Source organism: Nylanderia fulva, unplaced genomic scaffold, assembly GCF_048542155.1.
Source record: "Nylanderia fulva isolate GAGA-0341 unplaced genomic scaffold, ASM4854215v1 Scaffold109, whole genome shotgun sequence".
NCBI lineage: Eukaryota > Metazoa > Arthropoda > Insecta > Hymenoptera > Formicidae > Nylanderia > Nylanderia fulva.
The window spans coordinates 150,829-172,368 of NW_028189291.1; the positions used below are offsets into that span (position 1 = coordinate 150,829).

A 21,540-nucleotide genomic window follows, 5' to 3' on the forward strand; every position below is an offset into this window, starting at 1 on the left:
CTTTGATATATTTATTCAATTTGTTAAGACTATAAAAAGAGAGTTTAACATTCATATCTTTAGTGATGTTTCTATATTGTTCAGTAAGTGTCGGTAAAAATGGGATGCAAAAATACGACTTTTTCATTTTGGTCATTCTTGTTTGTAAGAATATTTCGTTTTTCTATTAAATGTTTTAATCTTTGGTTCATTGTGTCAAAAATCAATTTCAGAGGATAATTATTTTCAAGTAATATTTTGATTACTAACTCTAAATTTTCTTTATGAAAATCTGGATTTGATAATAAGACGGCTCGAACAACAAGCCCCATAATCGTACCTCGTTTTTGACTCATAGGATGTTGAGACAGAAAGTTCAGATATCTACCAGAAAACGTTTTTTTATGGTACCAATCATATATAATGTTATTGTTTTTCAATATCAATGTTAAGTCGAGAAAATTAATTTTATTATTGTCTTGAATTTCAAGAGTAAACTGGATTCTTTCGTGAAAAGAATTAAATACATTTAAAGTGTGATCTATGGAATCCGATGGAGCAGCCATTATTATATCATCAACGTATCTAAAATATATGGGTAGACAAAACTTTAGTAGTTGAAGAGCTTTATTTTCTAAATCCTGTAATACAATATCAGCTATGATAGGAGATAAAGGAGAACCCATTGGTGTACCGAAAGATTGTCGATAAAAAACATTGTTAAAAGTAAAATACGTAGAATTTAATACAAAGCTTACTCCAATTAAAAATTCCGACTTAAAGAGATTGCAATTATTTTCAATATATTGCCACCTATTGGAAACACTCTCGAGAGCTAAATCAGTAGGTACGTTAGTAAAAAGTGAGATAACATCAAGAGATAATAATTTGTAGTCATCTTGAATGTAAACATCTGAAATTTTGTTAACCATATTGAAACTATTTTCTATGTGGCTGTTACAGACAGGGAAACTGTTATTCATAATTTGGTGTTAGTGAAGTGCTAATTGATATAAAGGAGTATTTAAAGAGGATACAGTTAGTCTAAATGGACAATTTTCTTTGTGGATTTTTGGTAAACCGTATGCTCTCGGTAATGTTCTCTCACTAAATGACAATGAACGGTATGTCTGCAACGAAATGTAATTGTTATTTTTCCATCTCGTAAGTAAGTCATGTAGATTCGATTAATTTTCAAATCGGATCCTTATTTAAAACCACGGTCGTATACACAGGTCTCGAAACTCTCATGGTAAGGGTAAGGTTCTTAAGGGGATGCCGGAGCGTTGGCCGAACTCCGACGGGTTAGCGCCCTCATCTAAGCGGAACTAAAATTGTCGATAATTACCGACAATTTTAATTTCGCTATTATCGGCAGTTTCCATAAATTAAAAATTTACATGCATGTCTGTTCGCGAACGCGCTGCGTAAGAAAGGGTCGCGCGGCACAAGGATGAGTCACTTTTGTGGTCAAAAGAATTTAATTCTCTAACACACTTACTGACAAATACACTTTAACAAACTTCATACAAATGTTAATTATTTTACATTGAAATCGTAATCAAAAATCAAAGTGCGGAATAAGCGGCGGTCGTCAACGAATTTTTAGCGGTTTATCAAATATGCGGTTTGCGTTATGCGGTTTACGGCGGAAAAGCGATAAGGCTGCTAAGCCGGGTGTGAGCTCGTCTTTTATAATCTTTAGGATGGAGCCCACCTTCGCGTGAAGCGCCAATGGTTTTGCGGATTTCGAACGTTGTGCGAGGTGACCTGAGAACATTACGCATAATTGGCCGCTGTCAAAATTAACGGAAGACGGCTGGCAGAAAGCATGCGCGAGCGGGCGATCGCGATAATTATTGGTGAAAACGAGGCGCCCGTGATAAGCCGCGCATGCTCGCTAAAAATAATTATTCGGCGGAACGATTGTGGTACCGTTAATTGTTGATGTTTTGAGAAGTTTTTTCCGAAACAGATTGATTTATGTCGCTGTGTTTTCTCCTCGAAAAACATACAAAAACGATTTGCTGTAAATATCGATTGGTCTAGAATCTTCTAAAAATATTCTGTTCGAATATAATATTCTATTAAGACTTCCGTTTCCGGTTGCGTGTGAGAAGGTTGTGGTGCTGTCAGTGTGTGTATTTGAGTGGAGTATTAGAGGTGTGAGGAAGAGAAAGGGGGAGAGAGAGTGAGAAGCTGGAGTTGGCGAATGCAAGGGGAGTGCAGGCAAGTGGGGTGAGAAGGGAATAGAGCGGTGAGAAGGAAGAGAAGTGATGCAGGTAGAGTGAGTTGGCAGTTTGGAAGATAGATCAGGGGCACGAGGGGAGAGGAAGGTACTAGGAAAGAGAAGTGCAGGTGTAAAAGGAGAGGAGAGATAGGGGATAGGTGTAGGTGCAGGGAAAGTCTATAGTGACAGAGGAACCAGTCGAGGATATAGGGAAAGTCACTAGCAGAGGAGAAAGTAACTGAAATAGGGTATAGGGAAAGTCACTAGACATAGAGTAAAGGAGATATAGATGGAAAGAAAAGAAATAGAGGAGATAGAAAGATTAAAGAAGACGGAGAAATGGGAGAGAAGAGGGAGCACAGGGACGGCAGAGGAGGTTTTGAAAAGGAAAAGGGAGGAATTAGAGGAAGTAGGGTTGAGAAAGGAGAGAGAGGAAAAAGGGGATTTGGAGTGGGCGTTCAGGAGAAGTAAAAAGGTGATAAGGTCGCCAGAGGTTGAAAGAAGGGAGGAGGCAGGAGGGATAGGGGAGATATTAAAAGAGATGGGGAGGGAATGGAAGGAGGAGATAATTCAGGAGATAAGAGAGATAAGAAGAGAGATTAGAGAGGAGATTAAGGAGGGAGTAAGAGGGCAGGAGGAATTAAGGGAGAAGGTAAGGGGGCTAAAAAAGGAAATGGAGGAGAGGGAGAAAAGGTGGGAGAGAGAGAGAGGAATTTATGGGAAGGATTAAGGAGATGGGGATGAAAATGGAAGAATTAGAGATAGGAAAAAAGGGGGAGAGAGAGAAAGGGGAGAAGGAAAAGGAGAGTGAGGAGATGGAAGATAGGATTAAGAGGATGGAATGGAAATGGGAGAGAAAGGAAAGAGAAGAAAAGAGAAAGAATGTGATAATAAAAGGAATTAAGGGAGGAGAAGAGGGGGTGAAAGGGGAAGTGGAGAAATTATTAAAAGATATAGGGGTAGGGGGGCAAGTAGAGGAAGTGAGGAGAATAGGGGAAGGGAGAAGGGACGGGACAAGTATAGCATTAGTAAGGGTGGGAGAGATGGAGGTTAAAAGGGAGATAATGGAAAAGAAAAGGAGGTTGAGAGGAAGGGAGGAGAGGATTGAAGAGGATCTAACGTGGAAAGAAAGAAGGATGATGTGGAGATTAGGAGAGTTGGCGAGAGGGGAGGAAAGAGAGGGAAGGAGGGCATGGGTAAGGTATGGGAGAATCTGGATGAGAGGTAAATGGTGGAGATGGGACGAGGTAAAAGAGGAACTAAAGGAAGAAGGAGCAGGGGATGAGAGGAGGGAAGAGAGGAGAGAGGAGGGAATAGAAGGAAAGGGGATGGAAACAATACAGGAGACGGGAAAGGAGGGGAGGGGAAGGGAGTGGGGAAAGAAGGGTGAAAAAGAGAAAGAGAGAGAGGAAGGAAGTAGGAGGTAAAGGGCAAGGGAGAGGAGGGGAAGAAGGAAAGGAGGAAGGAGAAGGGGAGGAAGGATGGAAGGTGGCGGGATTAAGAAAAAAGGACGCGGACTTCTGGGAAGCGGTAGGAGAATGGGATGTAATGTTTTTCCTAGAGACATGGGTAGATAAAAAAGGGTGGGAAAAGATGAAAGGGAGGATGCCGGGAGGATATAAATGGGAAGTGCAATATGCGAGGAGGAAGAGTAAAAAAGGAAGGGCTATGGGTGGAATTATAGTGGGGGTGAGAAAAGGGGTAGGAATAGAAGGAAAGTGTAAGGCGGATAAAGAGGGAATGGTGGAGGTGATGATAGGAAAAGGAGGGGAGAAATGGAGGTTGGTGGGAGTGTACATAAATGGGGAGATGAAGAAGAAGCTAGGGGAGATGAATGAGTGGATGGAGGGGGAGGGAGACAGAGTAAGAACGATAATAGGGGGGGATTTTAATGCAAGAACGGGAAATTTAGGAGGAAGAGTGGAGATAGGAGAGGAGGAAGGAGGGGAAGGGAAGGGAAGAAAATCAAGAGATAAAAAAGTAAATGGGGAAGGGAGAAGGTTGGTGAAGAAGTTGGAGGAAAAGGGGTGGGCGATAATGAATGGAGGAGTAGCAGGGGATGAGGAAGGGGGATGGACGTATATGGGGCCGAATGGGAAATCGGTAATAGATTATATAATAGGTAATGAGGAGGTAAGAGAGGAAGTCAGGAAGTTAGAGATAGGTGAAAGGGTGGACTCGGATCACATGCCGTTAATAGTGTGGTTCGAAGGGAAAGGAGGAGGAGGGGAAAGAAAAGGAAAAAAGAGGAGGAGATGGAACTGGACGGAAGAGGGGAAGGAGGAATTTAGGGAGAAGATAGGGGAAATATGGGAGAAGCAGAGGAATGAACAAGAAGAGAAGGGTGTAGAGGGGGAGTGGGAGGAGAAGAAAAAGAAGATACAGGAAGTGTTAGATAAGGGGAATGAGAGAGAAGGAAAGGAGAAGAAAGAAAAAAGGAGAGGGTGGTTTGATAGGGAGTGTAGAAGAGAGAAGGGGGAGGTGGCAAAGGAGTTAAAAAGGTAGAGGAGGATAGGGGGGGAAAGGAGAAGAATACAGGAAAAGAAAAAAGGAGTATGAGAGATTATGTAGAAAGAAGAAGGAGGAGGAGAATGAGGAGTGGACGAAGAAAGCAATGGAAGCGAGGACGGAGGGGCAGGTTTGGGAGGTGGTTAGGAGGGAAAGGGAAAAAGGAAAAGGAGGAATGGGTGAGGGGATTGAGATGGAAGAATAGAACAGATATTTTAGAGATCTATTAGGAGGGGTAGAGTCGAGAGTGATAATGGGAGGAAGTAGGATGGAGAAGGAGGGAGGAGAAGATCAGATAGAAAAGGGAGAAATTAGGAGGGCGATAAGTAGGATAAAGGAAAGAAAGGCGGTGGGGGTGGATGGGATTCCGGGAGAAGTGTGGAAATTTGGAGGAGAGGGAATAGAGAAGTGGGTATGGGAGATATGCAATAGGATATGGAAGGGGGAGGGGTGGATAAGGGAGTGGAGTGAGGGGCTGGTGGTGCCAATCTTGAAGAGGGGTGAGGGAAAGGAGGTTTCGGAGTACAGGGGGGTAACTCTGACACCGTCGTTATACAAAGTATATGCGACGGTGTTGGCAGAGAGATTGAAGGGAGAGATAGAGGAAAAAGGGATGTTACCACCGAATCAAACGGGGTTCAGGAAAGGAATGGGAACGGTGGATAATATTTATGTACTAAATTATTTGATAAACAGACAAATAAGTAGGAAAGAAAAGCAAATGGTACTACTGTTTGTGGACCTGAGAGCAGCGTTTGATTCGGTGGACAGAGTGAAGTTGATGGCGGCGTTAAGAGGGAGGGGGGTGAAGGAAGAGACGGTGAGGAGGTGCGAGGAAGTGCTAGGAGAGATAGGGTTCAGGGTTAGAATAGGGGAGGAGGTGGGGGAGAAGTTTTGGACGGGGAGGGGGGTGAGACAGGGATGCCCACTGAGCCCACTTCTGTTTAACATGTTGATGGCGGACTTGGAGGAGGAAATGAAGAAAGGAAGATGGGGGGGGTGTGAAGAGGGCAAGGTTTATACGCTAGCGTACACGGATGACGTGGTGCTGTTGGCAGAAGATGAGGGGGGGATGAGGTGTATGATGGAGAAGTTAGGGAGATATCTGGAGGGGAAGGGACTGGAATTGAATGAGAAGAAGTCGAAGGTGATGAGATGCAGGAAAGGGGGAGGAAGGTTAAAAAAGGCTAGTTGGTATTGGAAGGGAAAAAATTAGAGGAGGTAAAGGAGTACAAGTATTTAGGATATGTGATTCAAAGGAATGGGGGGCAAGAGGAACAGGTAAGGGACAGAATAAAGAGAGGGGCAGCAATTATGGGACAGGTATGGGGAATAGGTAAGAGGAGATTTGGGAATAATTGGGGGAGGAGGTTGTGGCTCTTCGATGCGTTAGTATGGACGGTTTTAGGATACGGGGTAGAGATATGGGGATGGGAAGAGAGAGAGGGATTGGAAAGGATACAAGAAAGGTATCTAAAATGGATGTTAGGAGTGGATTGGGGAACGCCTGGATATATGATAAGGGAGGAATTGCAAAGGGAAAAGATAAGGACAAGGATGGGAAGAAGAGCATGGGGTTATGAGAGAAGGCTAGAGGAGGGTAAGGGAGGATGGTTGGCGAGAATATGTTTGGGGGAGATTAAAGAAAGGGCAAAGAAAGGAGGGGAATTGTCAGAGTGGGAGAGAGAAAGGAGGGAATTTTTTGAGGGTAAGGGGATGGTATTAAGGGAGATAGAGGAAAGAAGAGAAAAGGGGGAGTTCAGATGGAAAGAAGTTGAGGAATGGGAAGGAAAGGAACAGAGGGAAGAGAGGGCAGGAAAAATGATAAAATCGGAATATAATAAGTGGTACAAACAGATTAAAGGGGAGGGGATTCCGGGCTATCTGAAGAAAGGGTGGGCGGAAGGTAGATGGAGGAGGATGGCAAGGTATAGACTGGGGAATGAAGTGAAGGGAAATAGGTATTGGGAAAAGGAGGAGGATAGGAAGTGCAGGATATGTGGGAGAAGGTTAGAGACGTGGGAGCATGTATGGGAGGAATGTATGGATTGGGGAAAGGAAGAGAGCTGGCAGGAAATGGTAAAGGAGATATTAGGAGAGGAGGGAGAAGGGGAAATATGGTTAAAAAGGTTAGAGAAAGCAAGAGGGAAAGGGGAGGGGGAGAAGGAGAGAAGGAGGAAAAAGGAGGACAGGGGGATGAGAGAGGGTAGGAGATGAGGGGAGAGAGAGAGGGGGAGAGTGAGTGTGAGAGTGAGTATGTGAGAGAGAGAGAGAGAGAGAGAGAGAGGGAGAGGAAAGGAGTGGAAGAATAATGGTAACCGGAAGCGGAGGTCCAACATAGGCTAAGTAGAATGTAAGATTGCGTAGGGTTAAGTTAAGTTAGGATAAGAAAGGTTAGGGAAAGGCGGACGTGTGTGTGTGTAGGTAGGGCAGAAATGCGAGAAAAGAGGAAAAAGGCAGCGAAGAGGAGAGGCGTGGCGAAAATTGAATATGTATTGTAATTAGGTTAAGTTATAGGTATAAGTTTAGGTTAAGGAAAAAGGGTAAAGAAAGGAATAAAGGTTTGGGAACGCTCCTTTAAAAAAAAAGCGCCTTGTAATCCCCAATTGGGGCGGCAATAAATATATCTAATCTATAATATTCTATTACGCGGACAATATCTTTGATGCGTTTTGAACAATGTCAAAAAAAAAAAACAATTTTATTGTGTTCAATATATTATATTTTTTTAGACAACAAAATATATTTTTACTGTTGAATCATCTCGCACACGCGTTTTTATCTAAGCGTGTCAATGACAGTAAAACATACATACACAATTGTGTCTATCTTTATCACATAGTTTGAACACAATAATATTTTACATATATATATATATATATATATATGTATGTATGTATATATGTATGTAGATTAGGGTGTAAAAATTTTTTTTGGACGGTTTGAATAGGGAGGAGAATAATATTTAATTTATTTGCGGATTCTACTGAAGAAGACCCGAAGTGGGTCGAAACGTTTAGAATTTAATAAATGAGTTTGACTTTAGATCTCATTTTAATTTATTAATTTTGTGCATGTCATCCGCATAGGCTCCGATTGCCGTCGAGATTTTATTTTTATTGTAACACAATAATTCGAGCCGAGATTAATAGTTTTTTTATATTAAAATTTTTTTTTGTCCACATTCTAGCTAACAAGTTATATGCGTGTGTGTGTGTATGTGTAGAAACAGGCCTATCTTTTATAATTGATATATATAGTATATATATATATATATATATATATATATATATATATATATATATATATATATATATGTATGTATGTATGTATGTATGTAGATTAGGGTGTAAAAATGTTTTTTTGTCCACATTCTAGCTAACAAGTTATATACGCGTGTGTGTGTGTGTGTGTGTGTGTGTGTGTGTGTAAAAACAGGCTTATCTTTTATAATTAATTATAAAGTAATTAATTCTTTGTAATAAATAAATGATTTATATAAAATTTTATTTTTAGAGATTGAAGAGTATTTTTGAGATTGAATAGATAGTAACACTGTTATTATCAAAACAGAGCAGTAGTTAGATAAGAATAAATCATATAATCATAATCATTTATTTATTACAAAAAATTATCCACTAAACTTTATAATCAATTATAATCATAAAAAATTTTTATATATTTTTTGATTATAAATTTAATTATATTTATTTTGGCAATGTAGATTATTTAAAAAAAATTATTATATACGTGTGCATGTATGAAAAAATGCAATGTAGAAGAGAGAAAATAGACAGAGAGATAGAGACAGATAGATCAATAGGTATTATAGATAAATAGATAAATAGACAAATAGACAAACATATAGATAGATAGATAGATAGGTAAATCGATAGATATTTCGATAGATAGACGACAGATTGCTAAATAAATCGATATATATATATGTGTATATATACATATACAGGGTGTCCCAAAAAGATCGAAACACTGAAAAATCTCGAACGATTTGCATGTCCGTTCTGGTTATTAAAAAAAGATATTTTATACTAGAAACGATATATTCGTCTGCTAGTTGCTTTTAAAAATATCTTCTCCCAGAACGATTTGCATGTGCGTTCTGGTTATTAAAAAAAGATATTTTATATCAGAGACGATATATTTGCCTGCTAATTGTTTTTAAAATATCTTCTTCCAGAACGATTTGCATGTGCGTTCTGGTTATTAAAAAAAGATATTTTATATCAGAGACGATATATTTGCCTGCTAATTGTTTCTAAAATATCTTCTCCCAGAACGATTTGCATGTGCGTTCTGGTTATTAAAAAAAGATATTTTATACCAGAAACGATATATTCGTCTGCTAGTTGCTTCTAAAAATATCTTCTCCCAGAACAATTTGCATGTGCGTTCTGGTTATTAAGGTTAGTATCCAATCGTTAGTACCTACGATACAATGCCTGGAGTCAAATTCAAATACAGGTACGTGTAGTAAAAATGTCGAACTTTGCGAAGATAACAATCATTTTGTTATCTGGAGAATAGCCCTCTGGATATAAATCGTATCCAGGAAAGCATGCGCTCAAAGGCGTCGCATTGTCGACTCTTCTCATATGTGGAATGAACTTCAGAGATCATTCAATAATCATATGCAAGAAATAGAGTGCCAATTTAAAGATTGGAAACTCATAAAAACTAAAACCGAAGGCTAAGAAGAAAATGGCTCTAAGAATAGCACATATAAAAATATTAGCAATGAATTCGTCGATTTTCAAAAATCGGTGGAATTATTCTCAGATATGATGGATTCTAAAGTTAGTATTCAAAAAGTGTCGCCTTTTTCTAAATAATAAAAATTTATCAAATCAATAATTTGTTATATTCCAATACATATCGTTGCAAAAAGACGCTTTGATGCAAATGTCTCGTTTGCTATAATGGGATAGACGAAAAAAAAACATTTTGTAGCTGCGTTCTCACGGGAATGGGCGATGGAGGGGCCCATTTTATCCTCGATATTTAAAAATGATTATATAATATTTTTTCATTATCGAGTTACATATAATTATCAATATAATTATTTATCATTCACATGTGTGTGTATGAATATATTTACTGAGCATTCACATGTGTGTATAAATATATTTACTGAGTGTTCTAAATAAAACGTTACAATTTTTTATTTCTAAAAGTATAATTTTTAGAAAATAATACTGCAAATAAAAGTTCCAGTATTTCAACGGAGATATACATATTTTGATGTTACAGAAATGTTTGTAGAAGGCAATTTTCAATATCATTAGTCAACTTGATTATTTTATATTGATTAGTCTAAGTATTTATGTAAATTTATTCCTTGTAAGATATTCTGTATACAGGGTAAAAGTCAATAATCGAACGGTTTACGAGATATTTTACATAATCTAACATATTTTGATATAAAAAATAAAAAATATTTCGTAAATAAAATATTTAGTGTTCGATAATACTTTTATGTATAGAATAATTATAGACAAATAAAAAAGATACACAGTAAAAAAAAATATACAATTTGCTACATGCAACTATATATATTTTTTCGTAAAAATAACATGTTTGTTGTTTATACCAATTGTTTTGTCTAATTATTCTATACATAAAAGCAAGACCATTAAAAACTAAATATTTTACGAGATATTTTGTATTTTATATCAAAAATATGTCAGATTATGTGAAATATCTCGGAAACTGTTCAATTCTTGGCTACATTTCTTTATATTTTTATGCAGAATATTACAAAAAATCTATTTACATAAACGTTTAGAATAATTCTATATAAAATAATTAAATTGACTAAATAAATAAGCTTGAAAATTGCCTCTTACAAACATTTCTATGACATCAACTATGCCTCCTTTGAGATACTAAAATTTTTATTTGAAACATTTTTTTCTACAAACAGTTTTAGCGATAAAAATTTGTAACGCTTATTGAAACACCCGATACATATTTATTACATCTTTATTCTTCCTATATATATATATATATATATATATATATATATATATATAATGTTAGATTATATAAAATATCTCGTAAACCGTTCAATTATTGACTTTTACCCTGTATGCAGAATATGTTACTAGGAATCAATTTACATAAATACTTATTATTAGACTAATCAATATAAAATAATCAAGTTGATTAATGATATTGAAAATTGCCTTCTACAAACATTTCTGTAACATCAAAATATGTATATCTCTGTTGAAATACTGGAACTTTTATTTGCAGCATTATTTTCTAAAAATTATACTTTTAGAAATAAAAAATTGTAACGTTTTATTTAGAACACTCAGTAAATATATTTATACACACACATGTGAATGCTTAGTAAATATATTCATACACACACATGTAAATGATAAGTAATTATATTCATATATACACATGTGAATGATATATATATTATATATATATAAAAATTGCATGTAAATATATAAGCAAAAAAACAAATATATATATATATATATATATATCTCCACTTACCCACGTCTCTGGACTTTACTCCATTAGACATCTACTGCAACACTTTAATATAGCGAGAATTTCAAATTTAAATTTGTTCGGATTTAAGTGGCGGACCTTGTATATATATATATATATATATATATATATATATATATATATATCCACTTACCCACGTCTCTGGACTTTACTCCATTAGACATCTACTGCAACACTTTAATATAGCGAGAATTTCAAATTTAAATTTGTTCGGATTTAAGTGGCGGACCTTGTATATATATATATATATATATATATATATATTAATGTTGGTAAACAAACGCATTTTTTAAGCCAGCGTGTATCAAATATAAGAGTTTTAACAAGGCTCTGTAATATAAATATAAATTTAACGTATAAGACGGGCCAACATTTATATATATAACAGAGACGGGCCAACATTTATATATATAACCAACATTAATATATATAACAGAGAAAAGTATAGAATCGAAAGGATCTGAATAGCTCAGCTGGAAGAGCAGTCGCCCGGCAAGCGAAAGGTCTCGGGTTTCGATTCCCGATTCAGCGATTTTCGGATCTATATTTTTCTCTTGCATTCATTTATTTATTTTCCGTAGGGGGGTTAAAGGGGGTATTGAAATTAAATCTCAAATATGAGATTATTTCATATTTAAAATCTTAGCCGTGTCCAAGTAAAATTTGGTGCCTTGTGCACCGGTATTTAATTCTAACGGAAAATTATTTAGTTTCGTTAGGATAACGCATTGTCATCCGCGATTTGGCTCTTGTTGCCCGTCTTATACGTTAAATTTATATTTATATTACAGAGCCTTGTTAAAACTCTTATATTTAAAAAATTATGTTGTAAGCAATAAAATCAGAACTATTTATTCGCGATATTTAAGTCATTCATCGGCATACTGTTATATATAAATTACGCAATAATAATTTTTAACGTAATCTTGATAAACTATTCTATTATTACATCAAAATCATAACTTGAATTTGTATAGTTTTCCTTTTTAAATTAAGTATACTTATAACAGATAAAAACTGAAATCTCATTTTTTTATATACAAAAATCTTCATTCACACACACAAATCACTTTAATAATAATTTTATATTAAAAATATATAATGTTTTAAGATAAGATAAGAATTTTTTAATAAGACTATACATAAATAACTATATTGAACTGTGTCATTATCAACAATTTCATATCAGATAAATACGAGATAAGTAATAAGAAATTATACTTTAAATATTATATATTATATATATATACATATATATATATATATATATATATATATATATATTTGATTATACACTTAATTTTGTTTAAGATAAAAGTATATACAGAATTATTGGAAATTTATGGAACGAAAACGCCACAATCTGCTCCAATAAAATACGAACATTTACAACATATGGATTACTTGAACCGTGTTATTAAGGAAACTTTGAGAATATTTCCTACTATGCCGCTATTTTCACGACAACTAACAGAGGATTTAGAAATGGGTATGTACGATATGAATTGAAGTATAATAATATATATTTTTTACAAATATAAATATGTAATTATTATGTTATTGTTATTTAAAATTTATACACAAAAAGAAATCTTAAATAATAACTATAAATTACAATTGCAAATATAACGTTATTTTTTAAGAATTTTTTTTGTTTAAATTAAAATAAGCATCTCAAGATCTAATGGTGTACAATTTAATATAGAAGCAATATTATCTTAAATTTTTTATGCAATTTATTTTGTTTTTTTATATAAGCAAATTTGCGAGATTTAAAAAAATGCAGATAACAATGTATTATTTTTTATATAATTTTAAATAAATTATGTTTTTCTCTTTTTACTTATTAGATTGAGTTGCGCATATATTTATTAAATCTCTGTAAAAAAAACTAAAACATAAGAGTTGGCCTACTCTTATTGTTTTATTAATAAAATCTATTTATTATGTTTTTATTATGTATTATTATGCTTCTATTATAGTTCGAACAATAATTATATTTAAGTACAAAAATTAATGTTTTAGAAGAATTTATTTTACCAAAAGGGGCTAATGTTGTCATAGAGTTACTTACGTTACACAGAAACGAAAAATTTTGGTCTAAACCGTTAGTATTCGATCCGGACAGCTTTCTTCCTCAAAATATTGGAACATCTTATCAGCATTATTACATGCCATTTAGTATGGGACCCAGAAATTGTATAGGTAGATATGAACAAATCACAAACATGTTTTCCAATGAGATTTATTTGCATATATAAGTAACTAACAAACTTTTCCAGGTATGCAATATGCGATAATGTCAATGAAAGTTATCCTAGCAACTTTGATAAGAACATTTATATTCAAAGTAGAAAAGAGCATTCAGATAGATAAAATTAAACTAACTGTAGACCTAATATTATCTACTGTTGAACCTTTAAAAATTAAAATTGCAAAACGAGATATGCATTAAAATGAAAGAAAAACATATTCATTTAAAGAGAATGGTATTTTTGGTAAATATACGATCGAAGTCAAAATCGTTTGCAGAAGAATGAACAAGGGGAGAGCAGAAGTTAATCCACTTGGCCTATTAAGCTTTTGTAAAAGAGTGATTTTAATTACAGCTTGAAAATTTTAAGTATATTATAAGTATAGTATTTTTATATTACTTAAATATGTTATATTAAAATGCTGAACGATTATATCGATTGTATGTTTAAGTATACAAAAATTATTAAATTACTGTAGTTAATATATAATTTTAGAAATAAACGTATAATGTAAAAGAAAAAATTCAGACAATATTAAGAATATTATTATTCGGCTCTCGAAATAGACATACAATATATTGTTACGTCCCTGGTTTTACATTCCCTGAGCGCCTTCATCCCTTTCATCCCCTGAACATTATCGTTAGATGGGTTGTTTATTAACAACCGGCATGCGGCTGTTTTCCGGCGCCACTTGGTTTTCGGGACCGAGCTGTCACATCGCGAGGACGCATTTCTTCGACGGCTATCAATATCTTTGTATTCCGGGCTTTCATATCTTGTATTTTGTTGTCTTATTAAATCCGCTTCGCATATAAACACGACTTATTCCTTTCACGCGCAAGTGAGTGCGTGAGTGTGAGAGACGCTTTTGCGAGACATCGCAAAGGTCATCCCGAGAACGTAACAATATATATGTATCGGCTCTAGAGTCTAAACGCAATATTTTTTGAAAAAATTAATTTTCGGACGCAAAAGACATCGCGTTTAGGCTCTACAACCGATACATATACAGGATGTCCGGTGACTCACGTATCACCTTTCGTAGGCAGATAAAACAGGTCAAACCGAGTAGAAAAGTTCTGTACCATTTTGCGAAATTCTTAATAATTAATAATACGCGCACTTACAAGCGATAGGAGAACCGCTTCGCCGCACGCTAAGCAACGGTGTAATTATATAAGCTGTCTCTTCTCGCCGCGCGCTTGTAAGCGCGCGTATTGGTCGATCTTTATTAATTAATTTCTCATAATTATTAAGAATTTCGAAAAATGGTAGAGGACTTTTCTACTCGGTTTGACCTGCTCAAAATGGAATACTCAAAATATACTAAAAGAAAAATTATGAACTTTTTTACTATATCTTACATCAAAAATCAAAATTTTTTTTACAATATAATTCCATAAAGTATAATTTCTTCAGATTCTGACGATCCTTGGTTGGGATATATTGTGGCTGTCTCACAATTTCAATTTAATTTTAATTTTGACTTGTATATTTTACTATAAATTGAGATTGATTGTTGCTTTATAATGAGTTAAATATTACTTGTTGTAATAGAGCGAATCATATTTCGTATTTTGGTCTCTCTGTGTATATCGCTAAGTATTTTGGCGTGATCACGACGCGATCACGTGTAACTGCGCACGAAAATCACGCGGAGCACACATGAGAATTCGGAGCATACGGAAGGGTATACTATCCCTTCACTCTCGTGCGACGTATCGTGGCGACCGGTACTAGCTGTTGTAGACTCTTGTGCCTGGCGTAATAAAATCTCTCTGGAGTATTCCGCGCTATACTTGTGTCATAATTACACTCAAATACACTGACAGTATTGTGCATACACATCTAAGTTGTAGTCTTTAATTCCTTACTCAACCAACACAAACAATAAACAACAGGTTATGGGCCCAGAGACCTGTGATTGAGTAAGAGAAACTCGAGTGATAGTTATAGTGTGACTGAAAGCAGTAGTAATAGCGATAATTTTACAAAAAAAAAACTTGAAAACAAAAGTGCCTGTGATTTGAGTGATTTTGAGTCTGACGATATGGCTGAGACAAAGTTGTACAATTTGCATCGCTTCAACGGACAAAATTACCAGTTATGGAAGCGGCAAATGGAAATTTTCATGGTCGAGAATAAATTGAAAAGATACGTCGATGGATCAATGGCGAGGCCCACTGAGGATGCTGTGGCAATTGCACAGTGGGAGGCAAAGGATGCCGAGGCGCAAGCTTTCTTGATGCGAGGACTGGAGCTTGACCAACTGCGTTTTCTCACTGATTGTAAGACTGCTGCTGAAATGTGGGGACGACTCAGGACCATCCACGCGGAGAAGAGTGATCAATCGGTACAGGTATTATTGGGTCAATTTATAAACGCAAAAATGGACGCGACGGAATCAATGGCAGATTATATAGCAAAAATAATTTCGCTCACGCAGCGACTGAAAGACATGAATATGGAGCAAAAGGAGCCAATGATTATTGTTAAGATCATGTCAAGTTTACCTGAAAAGTACGATAATGTTCGCACGGCTTGGTATGCGGTTCCGAAAGGCGAACAAAGGTTGGATAAATTGACGGATCACCTTGTAAATGAAGAAGCTTTGCTAAACATTCGGAGTAGCACCGCGGAGCAAAAAGGCGAAGAAGCGTTCGTGGCACGCGGGAAACGATTGGGCGGTCACGGTAACAACAGCAAGGGATCACGTGATCCTGAATCGAATAGGAATAATGTAAGGCGAGGTAAATGTCATTTTTGTCATAAGGTAGGGCATTGGGCGCGAAACTGTAATGACAAAAAGGCATATTTAGAAAGTAAGAATAAAAATCACTCTCTGCTCACTGAAAATGCATCGAAAAACAATAATAAAGGCGAATTATTCAATGTTGAAACTTTAAGTAACTTTGATGATGATGATATGTGGTATGCTGATTCCGCAGCATCTGAACACATGTGCTTAAATCGCGAATTGTTTAAAAGTTTTCATGAAATTAATAATGAGAGTCATAAAGTAAAGATTGGCGATGGAAATTTGCTTACTGTTGCTGGCATTGGTGACATAGATGTGAAGGTCAGAAATTCCAATGGATCATATCATAAACACACGATCTGTAACGTTTGGTTTGTTCCGGGAATTAAAAAAAACCTTCTGTCAATCGGCCGAGCATCTGAGAGAGGCATGAAAGTGATTTTTGAAACTGGCGGAAATAGGGTTTTGTTTTATAAAAACAATCAATTAATCGTTGATGGTTTTCGCAAGAACGGCAAATTATATAAACTAAATTTTATGCCTGTAAATAAAGTCGTTGATTCCTGTGTTGCTGTAACTGATACTTTAATGGAGTGGCATGAAAAATTAGGCCACGTAAATTTTCAAACTTTACGACAGATGATCTCAAATTCATGTGTGAATGATTTAAATGTGTCCGATTTAAATGATGTAAATCCATTTTGCGAGGGCTGTATTGCGGGAAAACAGCATAGAAATATTTTCCCAAAGGAAGGTGCGACGAGGGCTAAGAGTCCGGGAAAGTTATTTCATGCAGACTTATGCGGAAAAATGAGCCAAAGCTCAATTGGAGGGGCGAATTATTTTCTTTTGTTGAGAGACGATTTTTCGAGATACTGTTTCGTGTACTTTCTGAAAGAAAAATCTGACGTCTTTAATGCCTTGCAAAAGTTCTATGCAGAAGTTCAAGTTGAAATTAAGGGACTGAGAACTGATCGCGGAAAAGAATTTTGTAATGATGATGTTGAAAATTTTTTGATTAGCAAGCGAATTAATCATCAATATTCGACGCCAAGAGCACCCGAGCAAAATGGATATATTGAGAGAATGAACAGAACTGTTGTTGAATCGGCAAAAAGCATGTTGCATGCGAGACAGCTACCACTATATCTATGGGCAGAGGCGACTGCGGTAGCAGTATATGTTAAGAATAGGACTGTAACAAATACTCTGAAGGGTCGAACGCCGCACGAATTGTGGCATGGAGAAAAACCGTCGATTGCGCATTTAAAGGTTTTCGGTAGCACCTGTTATGTTCATATTCCGAAGGACCGAAGAACTAAGTGGGAGTCGAATACTCATAAAATGATGATGATCGGCTATCATTCTGAAAGTAAAGCGTACAAGGTTTTTGATCCTGTTTCTCGGAAATGCTATGTGCGGCGAGACGTCATTTTTGATGAACGTCCGAACACTGATGAAAGTGTTGTGATGGTCAAAAATGAGACTGAAGACCCACAAGAACGTGAAGAGTGTGTAAAAAGTCCGGTTCGGAGAAATCCGAGAGAACCTATTCCAAGAGAGCCGTATCTGCTCAGAGATAGATTGCCCTCTCTGACTGACTCAAAACGGATGGCTGATCTGAAAGTTGCAGAAGCGATGTATCTGGCTTGTGAACCTGTGTCTCTGAAGGAAGCGCTTCATGCTGAAGACTCGAATAAATGAATCAAGGCGATCGGAGAAGAGCTTGATTCCCTTGAAGAAAATGAAACTTGGTCGTTAATGAAGAGGCCTGAAAACCAAAATGTAATTTCGAACCGATGGATCTTCAAGAAGAAGTATGCGGCTGGTGGAGAAATCGATAGGTACAAGGCTCGACTTGTCGCGAGAGGTTTTTCGCAAAAGGAGGGGGTTGATTACAATGAAATATTCTCCCCTGTAGCAAAATACAGCACCGTACGAGCGCTTTTGTCGATTGTCGCTGCTAGTAATTTTGAAATGATTCAATTTGACATAAAAACGGCCTTTCTTCATGGCGATCTCGAGGAGACCATATACATGGAACAACCTTTTGGATTTGAGATTGATGATCGAGTTTGTCTACTGAAGAAGAGCTTGTATGGCTTGAAACAAGCCTCGAAACAGTGGAACAAAAAATTCATAATTTCTTTGTTGAATCTGGACTGACTCAGTCGAAATAAGACGCCTGTCTGTATTATTATAAAACTAAAGATTTTATGCTTTACGTTGTATTGTATGTGGATGATGGTCTGATTTGCGGGAATGATAAGGTGAAAATGAACAATTTGCTAGATAAACTGAGTGAAGCGTTTAAGGTAAAAAGTACTCATGCTGAATTTTTTGTAGGCATGCAGATAGAAAGAGATAGAGAATTAGGTATCTTGAAAGTGCATCAGAATGCATATGTTACTAAAATTCTTGAAAGATTTCATCATGAAAATTGCTCATCTCTCTCTATTCCAGCTGATCCTAATATTAAATTTGTAAAAAGCGATGAAGCTGATATTGTAGAACGTAAGTTTCCCTATCGAGAAGCCATTGGTTCATTAATGTTTTTAATGATTGCAACTAGACCTGAGTTAGCTTATGTTGTGAGTGTGTTAAGCCAATTTTCTGAAAAACCGAATGAGAGTCACTGGAATGGAGTGAAACGTGTGTTTCGCTATTTGAAGGGGACTATGAACTTGGGTATAATTTTTGGTAAGACGACAGAGAATTGCCTCTCCATGTACAGTGATTCAGATTGGGCAGGAGATGTTAATACGCGCAGAAGTACGACTGGTTGGATAGGCATGTTGAATGGTGGACCAATAGCCTGGTTATCACAAAAACAATCCTGTGTAACGCTCTCTACTAAAAAGGCTGAATTTGTTGCTCTCTGTTCTGCAACAAAGGAAACAATTTATTTGAGAAGATTGCTCAATGATTTGAATTGTGAGCAGGAATTGCCAACAAGGCTTTATTGCGATAATCAGGCTGCTGTAAAATTAGTAAGCAATCCCGTTGTAACAAAAAGGTCAAAACATATAGATACACAGTATTATTTTACGTGTGAGAAACAAATGTCGGGTGAAATTGTTGTAATATATGTGCCTACAAGTAAACAACTTGCTGATCCATTTACGAAAGCATTGTGTAAAGAGAGGCTCCAAAGATTAATGTGTGAAGCAGGTATGGATGTGTAAAGAGCAAATACAAAATATTCATCGAGTGAGAGTGTTGTAATAGAGCAAATCATATTTCGTATTTTGGTCTCTCTGTGTATATCGCTAAGTATTTTGGCGTGATCACGACGCGATCACGTGTAACTGCGCACGAAAATCACGCGGAGCACACATGAGAATTCGGAGCACACGGAAGGGTATACTATCCCTTCACTCTCGTTCGACGTATCGTGGCGACCGGTACTAGCTGTTGTAGACTCTTGTGCCTGGCGTAATAAAATCTCTCTGGAGTATTCCGCGCTATACTTGTGTCATAATTACACTCAAATACACTGACAGTATTGTGCATACACATCTAAGTTGTAGTCTTTAATTCCTTACTCAACCAACACAAACAATAAACAACATTACTAATTTTACTTTTGCACTTAAAAATGACCACAACCATATGATCGAAACGTCATGAAATTAAATAAACGATTTTACCTGCTAGTTTGGTCGATTATTTCCAAAATTTATAATTTCTTCTTTTAAAAATATACAATTACATTAAAAATATTGTTATATGTAAACCCCAAGGCTTATAATAATGCAATACGCATATATATTTTATATGAGAGTTAAACAATTTTAGTTTTGATTTATATTGACAGTATTCTGAATGAGAACAAGAACACGATAAAAGAAACTGAAGCACAATGTCAGATACTGACTAAATTCAAGGTTCCGAATAATTCTATTATATTAGGAAAAAATAAATAAATCCTTAAAACTCGAAGTCTCAATAAAGGACATACATATATGTTTTCTCTACTTTTTAAAAGAAATCTGTATCTTCCCTTTCGTTTATATGATAGTTGAATTCATTTTAATAAATGTAATGAATAATTATGAATTAATAATCTTTTGATTATGAATAATTCCTTTAAAAATAGATTTATTTCAAAATTAATTAAGAAAAAACATTTTTTAAAGTGCAAAAAATACTAATAATTCCATAAATATTTAACGTAATAATATAAATTTAACATATATAAGATAGGCAATAAGAGCCAAATCGCGGATGACAGTGCGTTATTCTAAACGAAACTAAATTTTTTCGTTAGAATTAAATACCTGTGCACAAGGCACCAAATTTTTACTTGGACACGGCCAAGATATAAAATTGGAATAATCTCTACAAGAGATTTTTAATTCCATGTATCCCCTATTCCCCCTAAAGAAATAAAGTGCGAGAGAAAAATATAGATCCGAAAGTCGCAGAATCAGGAATCGAACCCGAGACCTTTCGCTTGCCGGGCGACTGCTCTTCCAACTGAGCTATTCAGATCCTTTCGATTCTATACTTTTCTCTGTTATATATATTAATGTTGGTAAATAAACGCCTTTAAGCCAGCGTGTATAAATTAAGAGTTTAACTAGGCTCTGTAATATATAAATATAAATTTAACATATATAAGATAGGCAATAAGAGCCAAATCGCGGATGACAGTGCGTTATTCTAAACGAAACTAAATTTTTTCGTTAGAATTAAATACCTGTGCACAAGGCACCAAATTTTTACTTGGACACGGCCAAGATATAAAATTGGAATAATCTCTACAAGAGATTTTTAATTCCATGTATCCCCTATTCCCCCTAAAGAAATAAAGTGCGAGAGAAAAATATAGATCCGAAAGTCGCAGAATCGGGAATCGAACCCGAGACCTTTCGCTTGCCGGGCGACTGCTCTTCCAACTGAGCTATTCAGATCCTTTCGATTCTATACTTTTCTCTGTTATATATATTAATGTTGGTAAATAAACGCCTTTAAGCCAGCGTGTATAAATTAAGAGTTTAACTAGGCTCTGTAATATATAAATATAAATTTAACATATATAAGATAGGCAATAAGAGCCAAATCGCGGATGACAGTGCGTTATTCTAAACGAAACTAAATTTTTTCGTTAGAATTAAATACCTGTGCACAAGGCACCAAATTTTTACTTGGACACGGCCAAGATATAAAATTGGAATAATCTCTACAAGAGATTTTTAATTCCATGTATCCCCTATTCCCCCTAAAGAAATAAAGTGCGAGAGAAAAATATAGATCCG

General features: G+C 35.8%; 1 protein-coding gene across 1 annotated transcript; it reads left to right on the forward strand.

Moving 5' to 3' along the window:
* Window positions 1-12,603: 12,603 nt before the first annotated feature.
* On the forward strand, window positions 12,604-13,866 carry LOC114928281 (cytochrome P450 4g15-like). Its single transcript, XM_029299364.2, has 3 exons — window positions 12,604-12,752; window positions 13,289-13,468; window positions 13,546-13,866. Exons 1-3 carry the CDS (start codon window positions 12,659-12,661, stop codon window positions 13,716-13,718), a joined length of 447 nt encoding a protein of 148 aa, XP_029155197.2. The 5' UTR covers window positions 12,604-12,658; the 3' UTR covers window positions 13,719-13,866.
* The last annotated feature ends 7,674 nt before the right edge of the window (window positions 13,867-21,540 follow it).

Coding starts and splice junctions, on each gene's coding strand:
- LOC114928281 (XM_029299364.2), top strand. CDS start 12,659: ATGGATTACTTGAACCGTGTTATTAAGGAAACTTTGAGAATATTTCCT. Junction 12,753..13,288: donor AACAGAGGATTTAGAAATGG/GTATGTACGATA, acceptor TTAATGTTTTAG/AAGAATTTATTTTACCAAAA. Junction 13,469..13,545: donor GGGACCCAGAAATTGTATAG/GTAGATATGAAC, acceptor AAACTTTTCCAG/GTATGCAATATGCGATAATG.